Below are 23,686 nucleotides of genomic sequence, written 5' to 3'. Positions count from 1 at the left end.
TAGGTGTGGCAGATTATTCATCTTCCTGACGGACGGATTCGTTAGCCTGAGAGAGAAGTTTTTGTGCCGAGGCTGTCGGCATTCCTAATAAGGGAATCTCTGAGTTAACTTCAGGAGGTTTGTCGTTTTGGGGGAGCTGAGTCAGAACACTATCTTAAGAAAGGATCTAAAATGGGTTTTGGGATTATTTATGACTAAATCACTGACCGGGGTTTAGGGGAGATGGGGATAAAACTGTACATTTATTTCTTGAAGGAAAGCATTCAAAACTCTTCTAAAACTAAAGAGGCAAGGTTCCGGTAAGACAGCATTACTGTTTGTCAGTATGTGCCATTCATTATTTATTTGAAGCCCAAAGCACCATTTTGGCCAAAGCAGGTAAGACAGAATTCATAGTCAAAGACAGTGCAAATACAAATTTTGAGCTCAATCGTGGTTGTAAGTTGAGGACTACCTAGAAAATATTTGGAGTTAGAAAAGGTGCGCCAGACTCCTCCTGATTTTTGGCCGCTCTAAGACGTTAAGATCACTCCTCCAACAACGCATACAGATTTTTAGGAACTTACTTTGTCGGCTTGAGTTGTATTCACAGCCCAAGTAGTTCAGACGGAATGAAACTGGCTAATAAATCATAATCCATCTCAAGGGCTGAACAAAATCCTATCAAATGAAGCACCGTCGCCAAAGGGCAGAGAAGAGATGATCTGGCTAAAAAGGAACCAGGTGTGGCTAGTCTAGAGAAAAGAAGGACTGGGCTGACCTGCAGCGATATCCCAATATTTGAAGGGGTGCCACAAAGAACACCGGAAGGTAGGACAAGAAGTCATCTATGGAAAATGAATCAAGGAGAGAAGCAACCTAGAACTAAGGAAGAAATTTGTGACCGTGAGAACAATTAACTGGCCTCAGGGAGTCACTGGAGGCTTTTAAGAAGAGGCTGGAGGGGCATTTGTCTGGAATGGCACAAGGTCTCCTACTCAAGCAGAGGGTTGGACTAGAAGACCTCCAAAGTCCCTTCCAACTCTGTCAATTTGAACGTTATCTTGTTGCTATGAAGACGGCGCGAATGACGCTCCACTTCAAAGGGATGGCTCTGCTTCCATTTCACACGGGGGGATAACGGCAGACTTCGGTTTGGTTTTCTGGCTGGGTTTCTGCCTTACCGTTTCTCCATCTCTTGCTTCATATCGATTCCCTGTTTCTCCAGCAATTCCCTCTGGGCAAAAGTCCAGTCGACTGGTTCGGAGGGAGTCTCAGCCGAGGGCGTCTTCTCTCTTTCAGCCCTCGCCTGCTCGGGGTGGTTGAAGCGGAAGACGTGGTTTTTGCCCATAATGATGCGATTTCCTGGAGGGGGCGACAAGAGAGGCTTGGCCCAGGGTCCTTTGGGGAGAAGGACAAACTCAGGCAACGACGCTTTCCAGGACAATCCACACCAGGGGAGAAACCGTTGCAATTTGGAGCAAGGAAAAGAGGTCGATGAGGGGAGAGTACGTGGTCGTCGACCTTGGGGACTTCTCAACTTCGGCAACTTGAAGGGGTGAGGACTTCAAGTCACCAGGGTTGAGAAACTCCGCTCAACGTACAGAAGGACCTCAATTCAATGCCCATTTGTGGAAAGGCTTGGTAGACCCGCCAAGCTCTTCCCAATGACTAGCCAAGGCTAGTAATTGTGGACTAGATAGCCCACCACCCACACCTGGCGAAAGACCACTCAGATGCATCGTCACAAAACCTCCAGAACCGTAAAGCCTACAAACTTGAAAATTTGGTATGCATGTTCCTGTTGGCTTCTAGGGGCTCACTAACAAAGGATTTTTCAAAATGACATCAGAACATTAGTATTATATATATTATTATTATTAACATGCTCTGATGCTAAGGAGTTCTACTCCCCCTCCCTACCTGAAAAGAAATCTCTTCCAAAGGCAAAACACAAGCAGAGGAGTTTCAGTTTCGGAGCACCAAGCAGCTTGAGGACAGAACAGTTGAGCTAAGCCACGCCCAGGCTCCTTGCTGCCTCCTCCTTGCTCACACAGCGAATACTCTTTCAGTTTCCAAAGAGCCCTCAACTCTCTCACACACTGACAGGACGCTAGCCAGATGAATACCGATGGATGCTGGTAGGCGGAGGCACAATTTTTTTTCTCCTTATTTTCCTCCCTCAAAATTAAGCCCGATCACCTAGTTTCATAGCGAAGCACGGCTGTCGAGCTAGTCAAATAAAATATCCTGAGCGTAAAATGAAGCCAGGTGGGTCAGCCATTCAAGACACATTTCCTCATGAACGTTTTTACCTGAACGCAGCTGGACCGGCTGGATCACTCTCTTGCCGTTGACGTAGGTCTCTGAGCATTCACACGGTTCCAGAATAACGATCACTAGAAGGGGAAAACCAGTCAGTGTCTGAACTGCGGATGAGAAATCCAACATATCATACGGAGTCAGGGGAAGCTGGCTAAGGGATTTTAAAACAGGGCTCCCCAATTCCAAAGGTTGTGGCCCTTTTGGAACCGGGCTGTGCAAGAAGCGGGCTGGTGCATGGCTGATCCGCCGCTTGTGTAAATTGAGCTGCACACACACGGACACATCTACCAGCCAGCCGCTCGCGCAGCCTGGTTAAAAACAGGCCACAGCCCGGAGGTTGGGAACCCCTGATTTAAAATAGCCAGGGTCCGCCTCCTGTTTACCGCTGCCGTTGGGGTTCCTCTCGCTTCGGAAAATGCAGTGCTCCTCTTTGATATGAGCTCCACTCAGGACGATGTCTTGGCGACGTTCGGCATCCGCCTGACCAACCCTGTGCCCGACAAAAGAGGACTTCTAAAGGCATTGTCACGGCTTCTTAAAAACAGGCAAAACTTCTCTGCTCCAAGCCACAAACACAAGATGGGATCAGAAATGATTCGGATTGTGCCGCTTACCTAGTTATGCCATCTTTGATGTAATAAAGCAGGCACTCTGACATCAGGGGGTCCTCATTCAGGTTCACCAAATGAGGGGTCTGAAATAAACACAGCAGACTTTGAAATTACACGCCCTCTTCCCCACGGGGGCTTCTCACAGAAGAGCCGGCAGTTTCTAAATCCAAAGCTGCTTTGGCCCTCCCAGGAGAAAATTCTTGAAGGAATGCAATTTTATTGCAGTGCAGGAAGAGAACGCCAATAAAGGAGAATATTCGTGGCTCAGGGTTGAAATGAGGGGTCCTCGGTACGCTCTGAGCTTGGTGGCTTCCTTGCGGACGTTGTTTCATTACTCAAACTTGATAACGTAGCACTGATGATATTACCTAGTTTGGTAAAGAAACATCTGCAAGAAAACCATCAATGTGATGACCCAAAGGGGCGTGGCACGAAAGCAACAAAGTCACAAAAGTAGGTAAAGTCCCTTTAAGACCTCCAACTTGTCCCCCAATGTCCGGTTATCATCGGCTGGAGAAAAAAACTCTCCCAAGAACAGCTTCTAAAGGGAAGAAATTCCATCCGAACCCAAAGTACATATAAATTATAAATAAAAACCAACACAAACCACTTGCTGCAGCAATTAACGAGACAGGGCAGGATAAGGGATTGCAGACTTCCAAAAGATAACAAAACACACACAGTTGGGAGGACGCCAGAACTCAGATAAGACGTGACAAACAAAGATAATTCATGCTTTGCTTCCAGCAAGGAGCTGTGCGCAAACACCTTCTTTATCCTGTTTTCCCAGCTGCAGCTAATTAAGGGAATCAGGGCCTTTTCCTCCCCCGTAACCCACGTTGCTCCCTTCTCCGTTCCTCCCTGCGTGCCCTAGGATGAAAAGGGGGGGGGCCTGGGTCTTCCTCTGAATGCCCAGCCGGCCTTTGCCCTTCCCCAGTTTCCTCCACAGCCACTGGAGCCACACCCACTCCCTGTCAGCTGTTCCACCTCTCCCTCAGAATCAGATTCCAACAGGGGCATGAAAACCAAGCTCAGAGTGCACTGAAAACCCTGAGAAAGAGAACCGCATCCCAGGAAGAACAGAAACATCAAAAACTTTTCCCCACTCGGGGTACTATGGGCTGAACGGTAGTTATTTTAACATGTATTTATTTTAAAGGAATAGGTTTGGTGAGTGACAGCCAGGGATAACAGATTCTTCAGATCATCCTTGGTTCAGTAGCTACCAATTTCTCTGTTTTCTCTCCTCTTTCTGCGAGAAATATCTACTTCTTCAAAGAGGGAGCAGGAACTGGACAGGTTGAAATGATTTTTTTTTAAAAAAAATACGGGACATTTTCACCACTGAATCAAAAAGTTAGGAGTGTGTAGTTCATCTCGTATGGAAATAGCTAAATTGAAGAAAAATGCTCTCAGCCAATTTGGCTCAGAAAAACAAACTGTGGAACTTCTACTGAGCAACTTCTACAAAGCAACCTTGCAGATTACTGGGATCTCCCAGGCCTTCAAATCGCAGCTTTGCTGGAAAGTCTCAAGAATCTATTTGCTACAAACATTCCTAACGGGATCTAAAGCTACTGCAGGTAGTCCTCAACTTACAACAGTTTGCAAGTTCAAAGTTACGACGGTCCGGAAAAAAGAGACGACTGACTGTTTTTCACAGGTACGATGCTTAACAACTGGTTCATGTTGATGACCGTTGCTGCGTCCCGGGGTCATATAATCCCCTTTTGCGACCTTCTCTCAAGGAAAAGTCAATAGGGATTCACTTAACAACCATGTTAGTAACTTAGCAACTGCAGTGATTCAATCGGCAACTGTGGCAAGGAATGTCGCAAAATTCACTTAACAAATGCCTCATTTAACAACAGGAATTGTGGTTGTAAGTCAAGGACTACCTGTACAGTCACTCAACCAACCTTCTTTGGTGAGAACATCCCACTGGAACCAGCCAACAAATCACAAGGCCTTGGCGTGAATATCTGGCCAACGAGTGCCAGTAAACACAGAGGAAAAACAAAATATTAGAATAGAAGCAGGAATTAGGCCCTTCCCTGAAGATTCACATCGGGCAGCTCTAGCTTGTAAACTAAGGGCAGTTTCTCCTTAGTTACAAAGGCTACAAAAGTACAAGGAGTGAAAGGAACAGATTAACCATGTTTGTTTCATGTCGGAAGCATCACAATTAAAAGAATAGAATAGAATAGAATAGAATAGAATAGAATAGAATAGAATAGAATAGAATAGAATAGAATAGAATTCTTTATTGGCCAAGTGTGATTGGACAGAAAAGGAATTTGTCTTGGTGCAAATACTCTAAATAAGACATACTATATGACATAACATTTAAAATCTAAAAGACAAGATTTAAACAGATCTTGCCCAGAAACTAGGAACGTTCATTGCATTCTTTCACACTGCCATGAGGCCCTGAAATGTATACTGATCGGGACACAACAGGCAGGTGTCTTTGTGTGTGTTATTGTCTGCATATCATCACAACCGCAAAGGGACAGACGCTACCAGAGAGCCCCATTTGTTCAGAGCGTCTCTGGATCTTGTTGCGCCCGTGAGAGATTGCCAATGAAAGACAGGGAAGTAGCAGCTAACCAGGATGGATGTAAAGGAGAAGGAGAAGAAGGGTGATATCCTTCTAATGCTACTTTCACAAGCTGCAATCTCTGCTTAAGCCTCGATGTCGGCACAAAGACAAACCTGGTCAACCGCAAAGGTATCAAAAGAGTCATCAAACAAAGTTAATGGTCTCTGAGAGAAGATCTACGGAAGGAAATTCAGATGATGAGAAAAAGAGGGGGGAAAGAGGGTTTCGCTTAGGGTGACCATGAGACAATCATACTATGGTGCGATCTTTCTCAACCGTGGCGACCTTAAGCTGCGTGGACTTCAACTCCCAGAATTCCCCAGCCAGAAAGCTTCGGCAAGGGTCCAGAATCTCATCTTAGACCTCAGTATCTGCTGGAGTGTGGCCCAAATGGGAGGCACAAAAGCTACAAAAATTACGACCGTGGTGTTGAAAAATCACTTTGAAATGGTTCATGGGAGCATTTTCTGAAGAGCTCTCTTCAGCACAATTTGAATTCAGAACCCGCATGCTCACCACCCATGCATCTTTCTTGGTTATCATACCGAGGTATTTATTTTTACTGTGTTCCTTTGCCATTGCTTATTTTATTGTTCTATTATTTAACCTCTGTTCTGTTTACACGCCTTTCATTTTTCTTCCTGTTCATTACTGTAAGCCGCCTTGAATTGCCCCACAACGAGATAGGCGGCTAATAAATTTGACAAATAAATAAATGTCTGATATCCAACCTATGGAAAAGCGCAAATGCTTCTAAAACTATTGTTTTAATTGATACTGTCTTTTAACTGAAAGCATCTCAAAACCGTATTTCAAAAAAAAGCACAGAATCATACAAGCAGCGGGTCGATCACAGCACTGCCATTTCTGTAGAAAAGCCCCAGCAGAATGTTGGATCCCCCCACAACAGTGGTTAGGATCTCAGATTGCCTGAAAAAAACGGACCTGAAACCATTTTATAGCCCTACTTACCTTTTTCGGGGAGAAGACGCCAAGGGTGCCTCCATCTTCTCGGATGGCGACCCCCATCTCAGCCAAGAGAGCTTCTCTGTGGAAGATGGACAAGAAGTGGTTAAGAAGTCCTCGAAAAACACACTTCAAATTCGATTTCTAAATTTCAGGGGAAGTGGGAGAGAGGAATTTAGTTTTTCTTTGATTTAGTGTATTTGGGGAAAATGCACAGGACAGAAAGGAAAAAAAAACAGTAAGAAGAGATCATATAATGAGATATAAATTAGAACTAACACGTTTGTAAACTTTCCCAGTTTTTACAAAACATGTTTTTTTTATTAGAATGATAGTAGCACGGGGTTAGATTGCAAGCTAATTCTGCCCACAGCCAGGAGTTTGAACCTGACTGGCTCAAGGTTGGCTCAACCTTCCATCCATCTGAGATATTCCACCCTTCCATTCCCCCATTTGGTAAAATGGGGACCCAGATTATTGGGGGCAAGAGGCTGGCTCTGTAAACTACTTAGAGGGGGCTGTAAAGCACTGTAATGTGGTATATAAGTCATAAGTGCTATGGCTATTAAGAGGATCCAAATAAACCCAAGTCAACTTCTTTTGCAGAAGTATCTGGGAACCTTCATTTCATATTTATATATCTGCATGAATTTAATTTGATTTAATTTGAATATGATTTCTTCCTTTCTCTCTCAATGTTCTTCTAACTGTTTTGAATGGTCTATCCATAGAAGTAACCCTTCCCTTCTCGACTCTCACGCTGGCCACTCCATTTCTTCAGAATTAAGAGTTCTATCTGGATTATAACCCTTTTATTCTACATTTTTGTCCTCGCATCTCCAACCTCTCCCTTTTTTTTGCCTTTGGAACTCAGGACTTCAAAACCACCCAGTGGAATCCTACTCCATCTTGAAGTTATGAGAGTCTTGATCCTCTAAGGCAGTTTTTCTCAACTTGGCAGCCTGAAGATGTGTAGACTTCAACTCCCAGAATTCCCTAGCAAGCCATGCGAGAAACACTGCTCTAAGGTAATAATCAAGATGATTTGGGAGTACTAACCTCTCCATCCTGATTGCTTCGGTCTTCCTCAATTTCTCCTCCCAGGTTTCATTCAGCTCTGCAATGATTTTCTCAGATTCCTTGAAAAAAGAGAATGGAGGAATGAGACCGAATACCGGTTTCATTCTATGCTCCTCAGCACAACAGATTTATATCTAGCCAAATGTAAAGATTAAAGCAAATAATCAGAGTGGTCAGTGAACAGTCATCTCCTGGAACCTGGAAATCCTACACGTTTCTGTAAAGCTTTTGATTTTACACCGGATTCTGCCATTTTCAACCCATATTTTCTCCCACTTTCTTTCATCTAAAGCCCTACAAATTCCGTATCCTGCTCTCATAAAATAGATGCACATTTATGAAACCAACCATTTTTAAATGTTCTTTTGACCAGGCTACCAACTCTTAAAAAAAAAACTGCACCTGAATCCTACCTGGTGCCAAAATTAGACAAGATTTGGCCCAACGTTTTGGACATCTTTGTTGAAAAGTCTTGATAACTTGTTATCTCTCCAATTAATCTTACCATCTAGAATCTGCAATGTTATTGTCTTTTTGGGGGTGGGATGCAGTTTGTTGGTTACTCTTTTGAGTCTGCACATATTCTGTACATATCCATCACAAGTGCTCTTGGGAAGTCAGGGGAGAGAGAATGTTGGCCAACATCTTTTAGTTACGGGAGGATGGTGTGGAGGTCTGGTAGGACAATTCAGGGCTTTCAGATTTACTGCTGAAAGAAGTTCTGACTATCTCTAGCCTCCATGTATGAGGTCTTTCTTTTTTCGCTCCAACCAGCCATTCTGTTTTTCCGCGAATGCCATCCCTCTGCTAAAAACAACTAATTCCCACAACACTTGTCAAATTATTTACCAAGACTGTGTTACTATTACTCTTCTCATCCTTCCTGGTAGCGATCTCTTCCCTCTTATGACTATAACTGTGTTGCTTGTATCTTTACAATTTATATTGTTTTATTTGTTTCCTAGTATGATTGGATTGCTTATTAGGAACCTATGACTATCACTAAGAGTTGTATCTTATGACTCTTTATTTTTTCTTAATGTACACTGAGAGCTTATGCACCAAAGACAAATTCCTTATGTATCCAATCACGCTTGGCCAATAAGGAATTCTATTCTATTCTGTTTTCTCTTCCTCGCTTTAACCAAACGGAGAATCTCTGCCTTGCCTATGTTAGGTAAAGAGCCACAATAATGTATAAGACACAGGAAAAGTGTCTTTTTTTTGAGAGAGAGAGAGTGGTTTCTAGAACCACAGTCGCCTCGTGATACTTCAAAGCGCTGAAGCTTTTCCCCACGACTGTATCTTCAATCAGCCATGTAACAAAGAATTTGCTTCTTTGGCAATGGCAAATTTCTCTTTTGAGCAGGACAGTCAACAGGGCTGGTTCTCTTGTCACTCAAAGCCGTTTTTTTTAAAAAAAGGGGTGACGCAGAATGGGAGACAATATGCTGCTCTGCACACATTCGCCCGCCTGGTAGCTTTAACGGCCTTTCAAAGCTCGCTGCAGCAGAGGTGCCGCTGTGAATACTGATGAAAACAGCACGCCTATCACAGACAATTGCAAATCAAGAGAATCTGAAGCTGCCACCTTGAGCCAAAGTAGGGGTCTTAAGGGTAGAGACACGCCTTGGAGAGAAAAACAGAACTTTTTTATTTATTTATTTTGCCCTCCACCCCTTTCGCTTCTTTTTTTTTTTTTTAAATGCCTAAATTTTGTATGCATCCAGCCCATCCAAGTTTCTCATGGGGGAGGGGGGAAGTGCAAAAAGGCAGCATTCAAAATCCACAACCCAGCCAGCTTGTTGCTTCACAAGCCTGAATTGGGGGGCGGGGTGGGAAAGGGAGAGGGAAGCTCTGGCAAGGCCAAAAGATAAAAAATCCTCCACTGTTGGGCCCTTTGGAAGCCGCTCAGCACACACAAAGGCCGCATTGTCTGCAGATAGTGGGGCATTTTGTGCACCGCACATTTTAATGAGCGGCCTCCAGGTCCCTGCATTACAGGCGGGTTTAACAATGACTTCCAGAGAGATCGACAAATACGGGAATTTTAAGGGTCGCTTTTTAAACTTGGGGTGTAGGGGGGAGGTTCTCTTTAATTCTGTTGGCCATGCCGAGGACTCCCTTTAAGTAGGAAGGGTGAGTATGTGGGTCTCCATCAAAGAAAGATTTAAAAAATATATATATATATCAGAAGCCGCTAAGCTCCTTCGCAATGCTATTTCCGCTCTTGTTTTAAACTTTGCTGTTTGTTGGGTTGTTTTTTCCCTAGTTATTTATTTTCAAGAGCAATGCTAGTAGAAAGACTTTATATCATGCTTTAGTAAGATGGCTACTTTTCCTCTTTTTCTGATGAGGTGTCATTATTATTGTTGTTACATATCAATAGCAGCGTGTAATCACAGCTGTCAGTTCTTCAGCGGGTTCCTGCTTTTCCAAACAATTATTATTGTTGTTATTGTTATTATTATTATTCATCGCACAGCCAGCCAGATGTTCAGGCTGGGGTTTGTTATTTTTGTCTACCTATCGAGTCCTTACCAAGGACCTGGGATAGGCAAATCTGGATTGTTTGATGGTGTTACAGATATCGCCGCAGGATGGAAGCTGTTCCACGTCAAGCTGCCTTCTGCAATTGACTCGTGGCAAATTTGTCAATGCCACTGATGGTGTTCCAGTGGCGCTCCACGTGTTTCTGGACTGCACCCAATTATTATTATTATTATTAATATTGTTGTTGTTGATGTTGTTGTTATACACAAAAAACAACAATGCACACAACAAACGAGATAACTATGCTAGGTTTCGTATCACAAATCACTGGTCAAACACTTCCCAAGCATTTAGGACTGTGTGATGTATCGACGGATTATGCAAGCAGATCCCAGTAAGGTGGCCTTCTGCAGCTGACCAGGCTCAGAACCCAGTGTGCCCAGTACCACTGGAACCACCTGCACTGGTTATATTATTATTATTATTATTATTATTATTATTATTATTCCTGGACAGGTTTTCTTGGCAAGAATTTGAAAAGTGGTTGGCTCTTGCTTCCTTCGCAGGGCTGAGAGAGAGGGCCTGGCCCAAGGTCACCCAGCTGGTTTCATGCTTAAGGGAGAACTAGAAATCACAGTCACCTGGATTCTAACCATGTCAACAAACTGGCTCTCACTGTATTATTAACTGCCCTCCCCAGTAACTTCTAAAACTATCAAATGGTCCACTTTCTAAAGTAGGATTTCCAACCGTGGCAACTTTAAGATGCGTGGACTCCAACTCCCAGAATTCCCCAGCCAGCACGCTACACCTCTTCAAATTGCCAAGGATGGAAAACTCTGTTCTAAAGAGACACGTTCGTGCTGCACTCTAACAGATGTTGGGCAGATGAGGTTCTGGGCTAAGCCAAGATGTGTATCTTTGGGCATTTGACGATTCCAGCCGCCATACCTTCAGACGTTCAATGGCTTCCTCTCCTCCGGGCGTGGACATGATCCGTTCTTGGATACTGGAGACGGCCGTTAAGCCCACCTGACTACTGAGAGAGCAGGAAGATGGAGATGCGGTGAGCGAGCCCATGGATGCTGTGGAAAAATGGCCAGGACGTTGATTCTCGGAGGCTAACAAGTATCTGTGCTTATTGTTCTGAAAATCTTTCAGATCTGAGAGAAAGAGAGAGAGAGAGAGAGAGAAAGAGACAGACAAGCAGAAGGGAGAGGCAAGGCAAAGGAAAAAGGAGCAGAAGAAAGGGAAAGAAGAGAGGGAGGAGATACCAGTATCAGAGGAAAGCACACAAAAAGCAAACAGACAAGAGATATAATAGATCTAGGATGGCAGTTTTGAAGTTTTGAAACACGGTCCCTTCAATCCACCTGGCTGCTAATTTGTCTGAGGCAAACAACCAGATCCCCACGTGAATAATTCAATTAGTTACTCTATTGCTTATGCCTATTTCACAGGAATCTTCTCAGGCAGGTGGTTTGCACCTGAGCAAGACTAGATAAAGTTCAATGGCATTCAAGGAGGGCTGGACCTTGCTTTTTGCCTATGCAATGATTCCAGGCTAGTTCCCTACTTGACTCTTTCCCCCTGGCTCAGCTAAGTCTCTTGACAAAATTCAAGGGAGCTCCTTCCCTGGAGTGAGCAGTTGGCTTCCTCCAGGGTTCAGTCTTATAGGTATCCTGCTATTTTATCTGGGTCTAGTTCAGATATAGAGTAAGAGCTTTGCTATCAACTGTTCCTTTCAAATGTTAATACCAGGGTTGGAATCAATTAGAGGCAGAGAGTCTGCTGGGCATAATTTAAAAAAAAATGGCAACCAGAATGCCTGATTCTTTACACGTGCAACACAATATAACAAGGGGTGGCTTTGACCACACCATTGCAAGCACCATCTTAATTTTTCCCCCTCCACATCTGGCAGATACCCTTCAGGAGGAAAATAAGAGGCTCCTGAAATGAATGATCAGATTAACTGCCACTCTCTTCGATAAGACGGGATAAGCCTTCAGCAGTGGCCATTATCTCCTTCCCATACGTGATGGTAGAGGGTGTTGAAAAACCCCATTATTAAAAGGAGGGGGGAAATGTAATTTTGGAATTAGCTGGCCCTAGAAAGAAATGGTCATTAAGTGCTAGGTCTGAATGACCTGGCATATCCTGGATGATGGCCAGAATAGGGGTAGGTACATAATGATGATTCTGTTCTAACTAACGTATCAAAATTCTTCCAAACCCTCCCAAACTCCATCCAGAAACTGCAGGGCTGAGAGTACCCAGCATATAAATGTTCTGTTCTCAAGAGCCCAGTAGTTATGTTTCAAGTGGGTTTAAAAACTGCCATCTGCACATTCAGAAAAGGGAGCAGGGTTGAGGATAGAGCGCAATTCGAACACGCCGGGATGGCAAGCCAAGGGTCAGAGCCAAATCGCGGCACCCTGGAGAAACTCATGCGTCCCAGAGGAGAGAGCAAGGAAGGCTTACAGATGTCAAAGCAGCTACACAATTGTCAGAGAGCACCACACACGGCTAGCCCATGCATACATATCCCCCCTCACCAAAAAGCTGCGGCTGCACCTACTAAAATCAAAGAGTTAAAAAAGCTGTTAAGCTGAAAGCGGCATTAAAAAAAAAAGGGAGGCCAGAAACACTGGAAGTTTAAAAAAAAAAAAACGATGCCAGAAAAGAGACTAGATCAATTACACTTCCAATTCTCTGCCTTCAAGGAGATTGCCAATAAAATCTCTTCTGCCTTTCTTGCTTTAAATAGCAGGGCAGGCTGAGGCCTTGAAAACAGCACTCAGCACTTTTGCAAACCCTGACTTCTTTTTTTTTTTTAAATCTCCACCGAGGAAAAGAAGAGAAGTCGGCAGGAAACTGCTCAGCCGCCTCTCTAGCGATCCATTAAATAAAGACTTTCTGAGTGAACTCTATGATTTTTTCAGCCTGCCCACCTCTCTCTATTAGCGAGATGGGTTTAGCTAAACTGAGCCCTGGATGGGGAAAATCTAATAAAAAAAGGCATTATCCAGTTGACAGCCGTCTTGATATCAACATTCAAATAAATAACAAAAATGCACTGTATTTTTCAGCTACTTCAGATGAGCCCTGGTGGGGCAGTGGTTAGAATGCCATGTTGCAGGCTGACTCTGCCCACTGCCAGGAGTTCGATCCTGACCGACTGGCTCAAGGTTAACTCAGCCTTCTATCCTTCCGCAGTTAGTTTAAATGAGAACCCAGATTGTTGGGGGCAAGAGGCTGACTTTGTAAATCACTTAGAGAGGGCTGTAAAAGCACTGTGGAGTTGCGTATAAATTCTTTGGCTATTGCTATTTGCACCTACACACGGACACATTTTGTATATACATGAATGAGAAAGTACTGCTAAACTGAATGAAACTGTACACTTTTGAAATTTCCCTTGCCTTTGAACTCCCAGCATTTGAAACAAATAGGAATATTTGATACACACACACACACACACACACACAGAATGCAGGTAAGTATCAATTACTCCACTCTGGGTATTATTATGTTTCCAAATATTGGTAGTTCGAGTACAAGAGGAATTTAAAATAGTGCTCCTTGATTTCACCCAGTTTCTCAGCAGATAATTCATGTTTTCTTTCAGAGAGGCCTGTCGGATGATTTCATACGCTCTTTAAAAAAAAAAATGCTCTCCTGGGATTTCCCCCTGTGAGAAATTGAAGTGTAAAGTTCAAATGCAGCCCACTCAACAGAAGCCAAAGATGGGGAAATGGGTTAATTCTGCAATACACACATTTGCATCCACTTCCCAAGAAATCGTCCAGTGGATCGACTGAAGAACGAGGTTAGGAGGGAAACACAAGAAGGATAAAAAATACTCAGGGTTAACAGGAGACACGATGTGAGAAAAGGAAAAGCTTGATGGAAAAAGAAGGAAGTCAGATTCTCAAATTCAACAATTTCAGCTAATTTGTTACCGTAACAGGAGGAAAAAAAAATACTCTTATGATTTGGAATTGCTATTCGATTTGCGTTTAAGAAACGTTCTCTCCTTTTATCCACTGTTTTTTGAGTAAATGCTCTTATACTTATCCACTGTGTGTTTAAAAAGAATGGGAAAACATTTCTTGGCTGATAAAGAAGCACCCAGAATTAAAAAAAAAAAGGGTTAAGCGTTCGTCTCTTAATAATTCCCAGAGATTCACTGGGAGGGTGGGGGAACGACACTCACTGTTCCAGAAACTCAAAGCTTTGCCTTCACTCGTCAAAACTTTCTCACCATCTCGCTGCGACAAACAGCTGACCAGGGGCGTTTTCACTGTAATTCACCGACCAGCTGAGGTGACTCACTTCCCAGGAGGGAGAGGGTGTGGTGGGATAATCAATACGGGAGTATTGACCACAGGTGAGCCCAACATTTCTGCCGCTTAAATGAGACCCTTGTTAAATGAGTTTGGGCCCATCTTACGACCTGCTGTGCCCCAGTTGCTAAGTGAATCGCGGCAGTGTGATTCAGTTGGTGACCTGGGTCGTTTCAGTGAATCTGGCTTCTCCATCGACTTCGCTTGTCGGAAGAGGATCGCACACTCCCCCGGGACACTGAAAGTGTCGTAAACATGAGTTGGTTGCCAAATGGCCAAATGTGGATCACATGACCCTGGGGATGCCACAACAGTCATTAAGTGTGAAAAATCGGGAGTCGGGAGTCACTTTTGTAAGTCGAGGATTACTGTATTGACCTACAATTCCAGGGTGGCTAGAACTCTGAAAAAAACATCAAATCTACGGAAAATATTCCACATAATTTGGGCCAAAATGCAAGCAATTTCCAATCGGGGGGTGGTGGTGGTGAAAGAGTTTATTTAACCAGCCCCTTTTCACGACACGGATGGGGTGAATGGCGATGGGAGAGCCAAACCTATTATATCGTGAGGTTTATAAAATACTTTTAGAAGGCCCGAGAAGGACTTTTTAAAAAAACAGACAAACGTGGACAAAATGTCCCACAAATCCCAATCTTTTGCCCTTTTTTCGTTTTTGTGAGTTACAGATTGAAAATGTTTCATTTAAAGTTAACTGGCCTTCTAAGTTTAAGTTGTTTGGGGTGTGAGCAGGAGAGAGTTGCTCTGGAAGCAAACAGGCATTTAGGATGGTCAACAAAAGAGGTTAAGATGTAACCAGCGTATCATTTACAACATTTTTTAATGAAGTGTTTATCTATAGTCTCCCTCCCTCCACCCGCCCTCATATTGTTTAATTTTCAGTTGCATTAACTTTAAAGTTTAATAAAGACATGCTTTGATTTGAAAATGGATGCAAAACATCTTGTACTATATTAAGCTTTTAATAATGTACTAGAACATATTAGTCAAATGATGCTTTAAATTTGTTGGCAATCTTCCCATACTTTACTCATTGTGTTTGGCTCTCTCTTTTTTTTTTTCATCTAGCCTGCCCTTGTGTGGTCTTTTTCTTTTATTCTTTCAACAACAGCAATCATCATCATAATAGAAAGAGATAATGGAAAGCTGTAAATCCTGGCAGCTTACGTTCTGCTAGAATAAATCCCAGTTTGGCAAATGGAACTGCCCTGATCTAGTTTGTCGACCGACTCTGGAAAGACTGGAAAACGTCAACGTTTGTTGCTCTGTTTGGTTGTAGGAGGGCATTTTGAAATGGGAGGCTGCTGGAATTGACAGCTATAACCTACTCCTGAAACAAAAGGTTACTACTGCTGCAGCTCGCACGGCTTGCTACCCTGGGAGCTTTTTTCTTGAAGACATTCTAATTTTGTCCAGGGAAAGAAACATAGAATAACAGAGTTGGAAGGGACCTTAGAGGTCTTCTAGTCCAACCCCTGCTCAAGCAGGAGACCCTATTCCATTTCAGACAAATGGTTGTCCAATCTCTTCTCTGCTTAACACTCAACTGGATGGATAAATCAACAAGGCCTCAACACAAGATAATGGAGCAGGCTTGTTGATCAAGCTAAGGTACACGAACTTTGGCTAAACCTATCCCTGCCTCTTTGCTACACCCTCAAATTGACCAAAAATGCTAGGTTTTTCTTCCAGAAAACCAGGAATCAGCCAGATCCATCCACTTACTGTCAATAATGTCCCCAAGCCCTTGGGCGCGAAGTAGATCTTTCAGCCGTGTGACTTCTTCCTTCAGTTCCCGCACCAGCTTGGCGTTGGGATCCTCGTTGATCACGGCGTTGCATTTGATCTGCTTGGCCCGATCTGCGTATCTGGACAGATTGGTTTATTGAGATAAAACAACGGCAATAACGTATGTTTAAACATCCTTCACTTGCTGATGGTCAAGAATCTTGGAAGATAAGACTCCAAGGGCTTTTATCTAGATCAGCCTGAAGATGGACTTCAGAATTCCCAGAATTCCCAAGCCAGCATCTCTGGGAGTTGAAGTCTACACATCAATTGCTCATCAAACTCAAGTCACATTGCCTAAAACAAGACAGAGAACATATGGAACAGAAAGCCCAACATTTATAATCCCATTCAATACCTTAATGTGCTTAATGTTTCATCATAGTTTATGTCTGCTGGGCTCAAAGCAGCCACCATGGCGGTTCTGGAGTTGCCACCTACAAGGCAGAAATGCAATCAGATCAAAGAAGATCAACCCTGACTGCCAAATCGTGAAAAGACTCAGCACAAATGCACCATCATTATAATTATAATTATCTAGCCCATCGCTGGGATGTAGTAAGGCCACTAAAAGCAGGGATTTTTAAAAAATACATGTCTGTATCGTAACAGCACTGTCATCTTGAATGTCAGAAAGGAAACTAGAATCCCATTTCGGGCAAGCTGGGTTTCATTTCTGGGTTTGCTAAACAAACCAAAGTTGGCTGGGTTTACACATCACGCTAAAACGTACGATGGTTTGAAAATCAGATTAGCAGAGTTGCCAAAGCACAGAACGCCCAAAAGAGTCAAGTCACACTACGGCTTGACGAGTTGCGTGAACGCTAGTTTTACAATTTGCCAAGTCTAAGAAAGAAAATTGCAAATTCTTGGCCCCAGAAATGTCTATCTGGATCAAATGTCATCTGACCACTGCAAAGTTACAGTCAGAATGTGTTCCACCCCAGAGCCACAACGGTTTATGTCCTTGCTTTGAAAACGTAGGTAATCAAACCAACGTTTTTAAAAGACCAAAGTCCTGGTTTCAAAGACAGAGGATCTAAACTTCAAGGAGTGAAGTCTGCTGCTTCACCAAATGGGCCCATTCTTTGCAGAGAGATCTACCACATATCAAGTAATTGCTGGTTATTCGGGAGTGAAACTTTAAAAAAGAAAAGGAAAAGGTTGTCTCAACTTCATACCTAGGTTTTCCCGAAGCAGCCACGTCAGCACAGAATCCCTGTATGGAATGAAGTCCGTTTTCTTTTTCTTCTTACTCTGCAAAAGGACATTATGTACTTAGGAGCCGGACACCGTAAAAGATGCTTGCAGAGAGGGGTAACCCAAGCTGGTGGCCTGCCATTTCCACAAAACAGGATGGGAAGCCACGACTTGGTGGAGGTGATTCTCCTGAGAAGGGGACACTTTTTAAAAAAATACTGGTAGTTCAAACATTTAAACCAGTGCCACTCCTTAAGTAGGCAGAAGATCTGAACCTGTTCATTGGTTTTGGCACAGACAGGAAAACTGGAAATGACAAGCCCCATTTTAGAAGAGGAATTAGAGACAAAAAGAAGGATGCTCTAAAGAAATAAAGAGAGAGAGAGAGAGAGAGAGAGGGAGGGAGGAAGGAAGGAAGGAAGGAAGGAAGGAAGGAAGGAAGGAAGGAAGGAAGGAAGGAAGGAAGGAAGGAAGGAAGGATCTGCTGAAAGGCACCAAGTGTTTCCTAACGTATCTGTCAGGATGAGGACATTTTATTATCCAAGTTACATGGCAGTCCTGGATAGAAATTTCTTCAGTCTCAGCAGACAGAAACGGGGAACTGTGGGACAAACCAAAGCAAGGCCAGCTTTGTTCCATGTTTCTAGAGTTGTCTCTTTTCTCTTTCTCTCTTTCCTCTCCCACCCAACTGAGTTTCCCTTCGCCAAGAAGGAAACACATTTTTGAAAGTGCTCTGGGCTTAAAATAACGGTTTTTAAAAATATGACTTTAGAGCACAGAAGGGCCGATCCTCCAGAAAGACGGGACCGGAGCCCTGTCTCGGATGTGCAGGGGGGTTGGATCCTGGCCATCATTCTGGTGGGGTTAGCCAAAAGGCAGCCGGTGAGTCTAATCAGGGCTGAGGAAAGCTGCCTTGCCGCAAAACAAAGGAACAAAATCCAACTCCTATTGGAAAAATATTTTCTGAGAGAGAAAGAGGGAGAAACTGCTATTCTACATATGCCTGTGTGCATGTACTCTATACTAGGACAGCCCAAAACATTAAAAGACCCCTGTTGTTGTTAGAGACGTGAGCCACGTGTGATCCGATCACATATTTTGCCCCGTTTTCCTGAAGCAGAGGATGCTCCCTGCAGGACTATCTTTGATATAGCAAAATTTGGTCATGCCAAGACCGTTTCCTTTAGAGTGGCAGGATTTCTCTAGCGGCTACAAACATCCCTGCTTCGAGAATGCTGGTGTAGAGTTTTGCTCCCTGGCAAAAGAGCTTTCACTCCTACAGAGAAGGTCTGACTTGCCGCGAAGGGTTGCAACTCCGCAAGGAGGCTGCCCTCACCGAGGTCAATCCAGATCGACTGAATTTACAGTTGGAGAGCAAACACAATGAAAAAGTCGGCGGCTTTTCCCCCCAGTGCTCATCCCAAAATCTTTGAAGCAGGCATGCTTGGAATGCGAGAGAGGGTTAGATGGGGTGGGTTTGTGTTTTCTTTAGCAGCTCATTGCTAGCTAGGAACCAACAGTGACTAAAGCAGTGGTTCCTAACCTTGGAAACGTGAAGGTGTGTAGACTTCAACTCCCACAATTCCCCAGCCAGCATGCTGGGGGGCGTTGAAGTCCACCTATCTTCAAGCTATCACGGTTGAGAAATACTGTTCTACATAGGCTACCACATTCAGTGAGCACATTCTTTATCCATCATACCTTGCTGGTGCAGTTATCCTTATTTTGGAAGCAGAGAGTGGAAAAAAAGAAGATAAAAGTGAGGTAAGGCCACAAACTGGGGATTTTGCATCGGTAACGAAGAGTCAGAGATAAAAAGTTCCACTGTCATTTCCCCAAAGAAGCACACCCGTTAGTCTTACCTCCCATCACCCTAAAATGCAAAAGCATCCATATCGTAACTCTAGGGTACAGGTAGCTATGACAAAATAACTCCAGCCTCAAAGATGGCCGGGAAGCTTTACACGAGAGGAAACAAACAGGAAGGGCTTTAAGCCAACTAAAATTAGCGAGGTAAATGGGGTGAAGAATAGCCTACTGTCAGGATTCCAGCCATCGCCCGAATGAAATCATGATTCTCGAGCCAAACTTCAAAGAACTTCAAAGGATTCATTAGAGGAGACATACTGGCCCTGCCCCGTATGAAGCCAACTCTGGCAATACGTCATTTACAGTCCCCTGTGACCCTGTTTTCCCCTCTCCCCCCTGGGTGTGTCATAAACCAGATTCTCCAAATGAGCACATTCACAGGCTGAGTGTCCTCAATCACGTTCTCCAATTAAATATATTCGTGGGCAAAAGCTCTGGTAGTTTAGTTACAATCTTTTAAAGGGAAGAGTTGGAATGTACTTTCGCTTCCAACCTGCTGCACGGCTCTTCCATATTTCCTTCCTCTCCCTGCACTTTTTTTATGGCAACTACTAAAACAGGCGTAGGAACGTTTTATGACACCTAGCACATATACCAAGTTCCAATACAGGTAGTCCTTGAGTTAAGACCACCATTGAGACCAGAGTTTCTGCTGCTAAGCAAGGCAGCCGTTAAGCGAGCCGTGCCCAATTTTACGAGCTCTTTTTCTGCTGCAGTTGTTGCTCAATGAATCATCGCAGGTGGGTGAATCGCTTAATGACAAAGTCATTAAGAAAGCCCAGCTTCTCCCATTGATGCTGCTCGTCAGAAGCGGGTGGGAAGGTGGCTAACAGCGAACACGCAATCCCCAGGATGCGGCAACCGTTGTAAATGTACGCTGGTGGCCAAAGGTAAATTTGAATCTTTGCTATATTAGCGGTCCCCAACTTTTGCAACTTGGCAGGACAGCAAGGGCGGGGGGAATCGGGCCGTGCGAGTGACACACACACACACACACATACACACACAAACACACAGACAGACAGACTCCTGGAAACAAATGTCCCTTTCACGTCTCCCCTGGGACTAAGCCCCAATGAGCTTGCAAAGCAATCCTCTTTTTTTAAGGCGTTCCAAAAAATCTGGACTTACCACTTCCGCCAAGGCCGATATCACCTTCCCCAGCGTGGTGAGGGACTTGTTGATATTTGCCCCTTCCTGGAAAAGGAAATAGATGGAAACGTTGCTCAAATCCCAGGAAGTGGGAAACACAATCTTGCTTCCCTGTCCTCGAGCAGGCTGGGCGTTTATTGATTTGAACTGCAGCGGGGATCTTAATGCCTGGATTTGCCCGGAGGTTGAGACTCCGGTAAGCAATTGCTGAAGAGGACAATCACCAGTTCTTCAAGCACATTCCCTGAGCTGCCAGGGGGTTTGGAAGGAGACGGGCAGGAGTTGGCCTCTCCGAAAAATGAGGTCGCGTGTGATCTGGCGGCAGACTCGGACAGTGAGGAGGTTGGGGAGGAACCTGGGCCAGTCCTGAAGCCTGGGAAAGGCTGATGAGTGCTCTGCGTCAGAGGCAGAGATGGGGCCAGGGTCATTTGACAGTTATCAGCTGCCTTCAGAGTTGGAGATCAGTGAGGCAGAAGAGCAGCTGGAGCCTGTTCCCAGTGTGTGCATGCGCAGAGCTGCCAGGAGAAGGGAACAGCTAAGGAACAAGGGTCAACTCGGGAATAAAGCCACAGGTGGACGGTGAATGGCCCCTCCCACAGGGAATAAAGGGGAGCGAAAGGGGAGGAGTGTTTGCAGGAGACAATTAGTTCAATTCATTAGGATGAAGATCTGCTCCTGACTTCTTGCCAAGTAATTTCTGCTACAGCGTGGCATTTAGAAGCTATTGGCCTGGCAGCTCTCCAAGCCTGACAGAGGTCTGTAGTTGTGAAATCTCTTGAAAGACTGTTTGCCGACTTTGGTCGAGAGGAATTCACTTTAACCCCAATAAAAGGGGTTTTATCGGGACAAAGAGTCTGCTTCACGATCTTGGGAAGCCTAGGTCAGAACAGTGTGCTAAAGAAGCCCATCAAGGAATCCCACTGGTCAGATTCTGATCCAAAGGGCAACTGGGCTTCCTGCAAATGGAAGAACGATGGCCATCTGCCCACCAGACCCCATCCGAGGGAGCTTATACCTTTAGTCGAGTCCCTTTGGCACCAGTAGAGTCGGCTCTCTCACTTCCAGCGAGGTCCACAAGACTGATTTTGCTAACCTGGAAAGGAGAGGCAGGTCAGGCAAAGCAACGAACAGTTCAGTACTATGATCCAGAGGATCAGGTCAGGTGGAGGTCTTGGAGGTCTTCTAGTCCAACCCCCTGCTCAAGCAGGAGACCCTATACCATTTCAGACAAACAGCTGTCCAATCTCTTTTTGAAAGCCTTTGGACTGATGAATTGCTCTCACTGTCAGGAAATTTCTCCATAATTTCAGGTTGTTTCTCTCCTTGATTAGTTTCCGCCCAGCCTTCTGGTGCTTTGCAGAATAGGCTGACAAACACACCTCTTCCTTCTTTTTTGGGGCAGTCCCTCAAATTTTGGAAGACTGCTGTCCTGTCACCTGTAGTCCTTTAACACCAGATTAGACCTACCCAATTCTGGCAACTATTCCTGCAACTATGTGCCTCCAGTCCCCTAATCATCTTTGTTGCTTTTCTATTTTTTTTAAATCTGGTCTTAAAGAAAATATATCTAACTCAAGAACAGGGCTGTTTTTAAATTCGGGTGAGTTTTCCAAAGATTTTCCAAGTGATGTATGGTATTCCCTCCTGTACTATCCTATTCCTAGAAAAACAGCTATCACAGCCTCCCATAAGCTCTGGGATTTTATGATCAGTTGCAAGGATGGATTGGCACAGCTATTTCCCAGGGGAAGAAATAGATTACGTACCTTCTCGGTGGAAAGGTTGGTTTCGGCATCGTGTTTCTTCTGAGTGAAAACTATGGTGAAGACAGCATGAGAGCGACTGCTGGTCTCATTCATGTTGGTAGCTGCTACCGTCCTTGGGAAGGAAAAAGGGAACATACATTTATGCTTCAGGAAAACAAAATATATAGATAAGGCAAGACGATAAAGCAGAAATGGCTACATCGATTGCTTTATTCAAAGAGGAGAATATATTTATGTTTTTTTATTTGGATATCACTCCTGGATTTTGTGCTTGTAATGAAAAATAAAACCCCGAAACTTTGACTTTGGTTTTGCTGATTAGATAAATTTGTTCTCATAGAAACAGCTAGTTATACACTAATATGTAAAAGTAAGAAGCTGCGGCTGGAATGTTGTTAAGTCAATCTGACTTTGCTTGTCAAGAGGTCGCAAAAGGGGATTACGTGACCCGGGGACGGTAATAAATACAAGCCAGTTGCCAAGTGTCTGAATTCTGATCACGTGACTGGGGGGGGGGGGGATGCTGCAAAGGTCATAAGTATGAAAAACAGACCTAAGTCGCTTTTTTCAGGGCCGCTGTGACTTTCCATGAACTGCTGTAAGTCGAGGACTACACGTATAAGCTGCAAGACCCCTGAGGTGCAAAGATACCAACCTCGCTTTATTCCCAGCATCCATGAGGTCTGCGATATCGGTGTAGGAAGTGACCGCAAGCTTGGACAGGTCTTCCACATAAGGCCCGAGCAGTGGGTGTTCCCGGACCCGCAAATTCCCTTTGTTTTTGGGGTTCAGCAAGTCTCGAACCCTCTCGCAGTAGATCTCCATGTAACTGACCTACGAGGAAGGAACAAAAATATAAAATTGTCACACGGGGGTGTGAGGGGGAGAGAATGCTAGTACAGGTAAAGGGGATGCGGTGGCTTGAGACGCTGAACTTGTCGATCAAAAAAAGGTCGGCAGTTTAACGGTTCGAATCCCTAGCGCTGTGTAATGGAGTGAGCTCCCGTTCTTTGTCCCACCTTCTGCCAACCTGGCAGTTCGAAAGCATGTAAAAAAAAAATGCAAGTAGAAAAATGGGGACCCCTTTGGTGGGAAGGGAACAGCGTTCTGTGCGCCTTCGGTGTTTAGTCCTGCTGGCCACAGGACCACGGAGACGTCTTCGGACAGCGCTGGCTCTTCTTCGGCTTTGCGACGGAGATGAGTTAGTGCCCCCTAGAGCTGGAAACGACTAGCATGGATGTGCGAGGGGAACCTTTACCTTTATACAAGTAGTCTTCGACTTACAACCACAATTCAGCCCAAAATTTCTGCTGCTGAGTGAGAAATTTGTTAAATGAGTTTCCCCCCTGTTTTACCGCCCTCCTTGCCACAGTTATTAAGTGAGTCCCTGCAGTTGTGAAGTTAGTTACATGGTTTTTAAGTGAATCCGGCTTCCCCATTGACTGTGTTTGTCAGGCAGTCATAAATAGGAGTCATTGGCCAAGC

General features: G+C 44.4%; 1 protein-coding gene across 38 annotated transcripts in view; it reads right to left on the bottom strand.

Annotated features, from left to right (window-relative positions):
- KIF1B (kinesin family member 1B) overlaps positions 1–23,686 on the bottom strand; it is a 91,041-nt gene that overhangs the window by 40,582 nt on the left and 26,773 nt on the right. For 12 of the 38 annotated variants that reach the window (XM_087915056.1, XM_087915067.1, XM_087915069.1 and 9 more), the window contains exons 6-23: positions 22,857–23,035; positions 22,202–22,313; positions 21,451–21,528; positions 20,415–20,480; positions 19,116–19,133; positions 17,396–17,471; positions 16,573–16,651; positions 16,152–16,294; positions 13,838–13,876; positions 11,008–11,219; positions 7,543–7,622; positions 6,490–6,565; positions 5,631–5,693; positions 4,835–4,897; positions 2,919–2,998; positions 2,688–2,794; positions 2,295–2,378; positions 1,164–1,344 (exon numbers count right to left, since the gene is read on the bottom strand). In XM_087915056.1, the coding sequence (XP_087771182.1) occupies positions 1,164–1,344; positions 2,295–2,378; positions 2,688–2,794; positions 2,919–2,998; positions 4,835–4,897; positions 5,631–5,693; positions 6,490–6,565; positions 7,543–7,622; positions 11,008–11,219; positions 13,838–13,876; positions 16,152–16,294; positions 16,573–16,651; positions 17,396–17,471; positions 19,116–19,133; positions 20,415–20,480; positions 21,451–21,528; positions 22,202–22,313; positions 22,857–23,035 (1,736 nt within the window). The remainder of the gene's footprint in view (positions 1–1,163; positions 1,345–2,294; positions 2,379–2,687; positions 2,795–2,918; positions 2,999–4,834; positions 4,898–5,630; positions 5,694–6,489; positions 6,566–7,542; positions 7,623–11,007; positions 11,220–13,837; positions 13,877–16,151; positions 16,295–16,572; positions 16,652–17,395; positions 17,472–19,115; positions 19,134–20,414; positions 20,481–21,450; positions 21,529–22,201; positions 22,314–22,856; positions 23,036–23,686) is intronic. The other 26 variants (XM_087915079.1, XM_087915068.1, XM_087915070.1 and 23 more) reach the window with 12 other exon arrangements.

Source organism: Pseudonaja textilis, chromosome 18 (assembly GCF_049901715.1).
Source record: "Pseudonaja textilis isolate UNSWEBS1 chromosome 18, rPseTex1.2, whole genome shotgun sequence".
Classification (NCBI taxonomy): domain Eukaryota; kingdom Metazoa; phylum Chordata; class Lepidosauria; order Squamata; family Elapidae; genus Pseudonaja; species Pseudonaja textilis.
The sequence above is the reverse complement of the archived record's forward strand: the minus strand, read 5'-3'. Positions and strand labels throughout refer to the sequence as shown.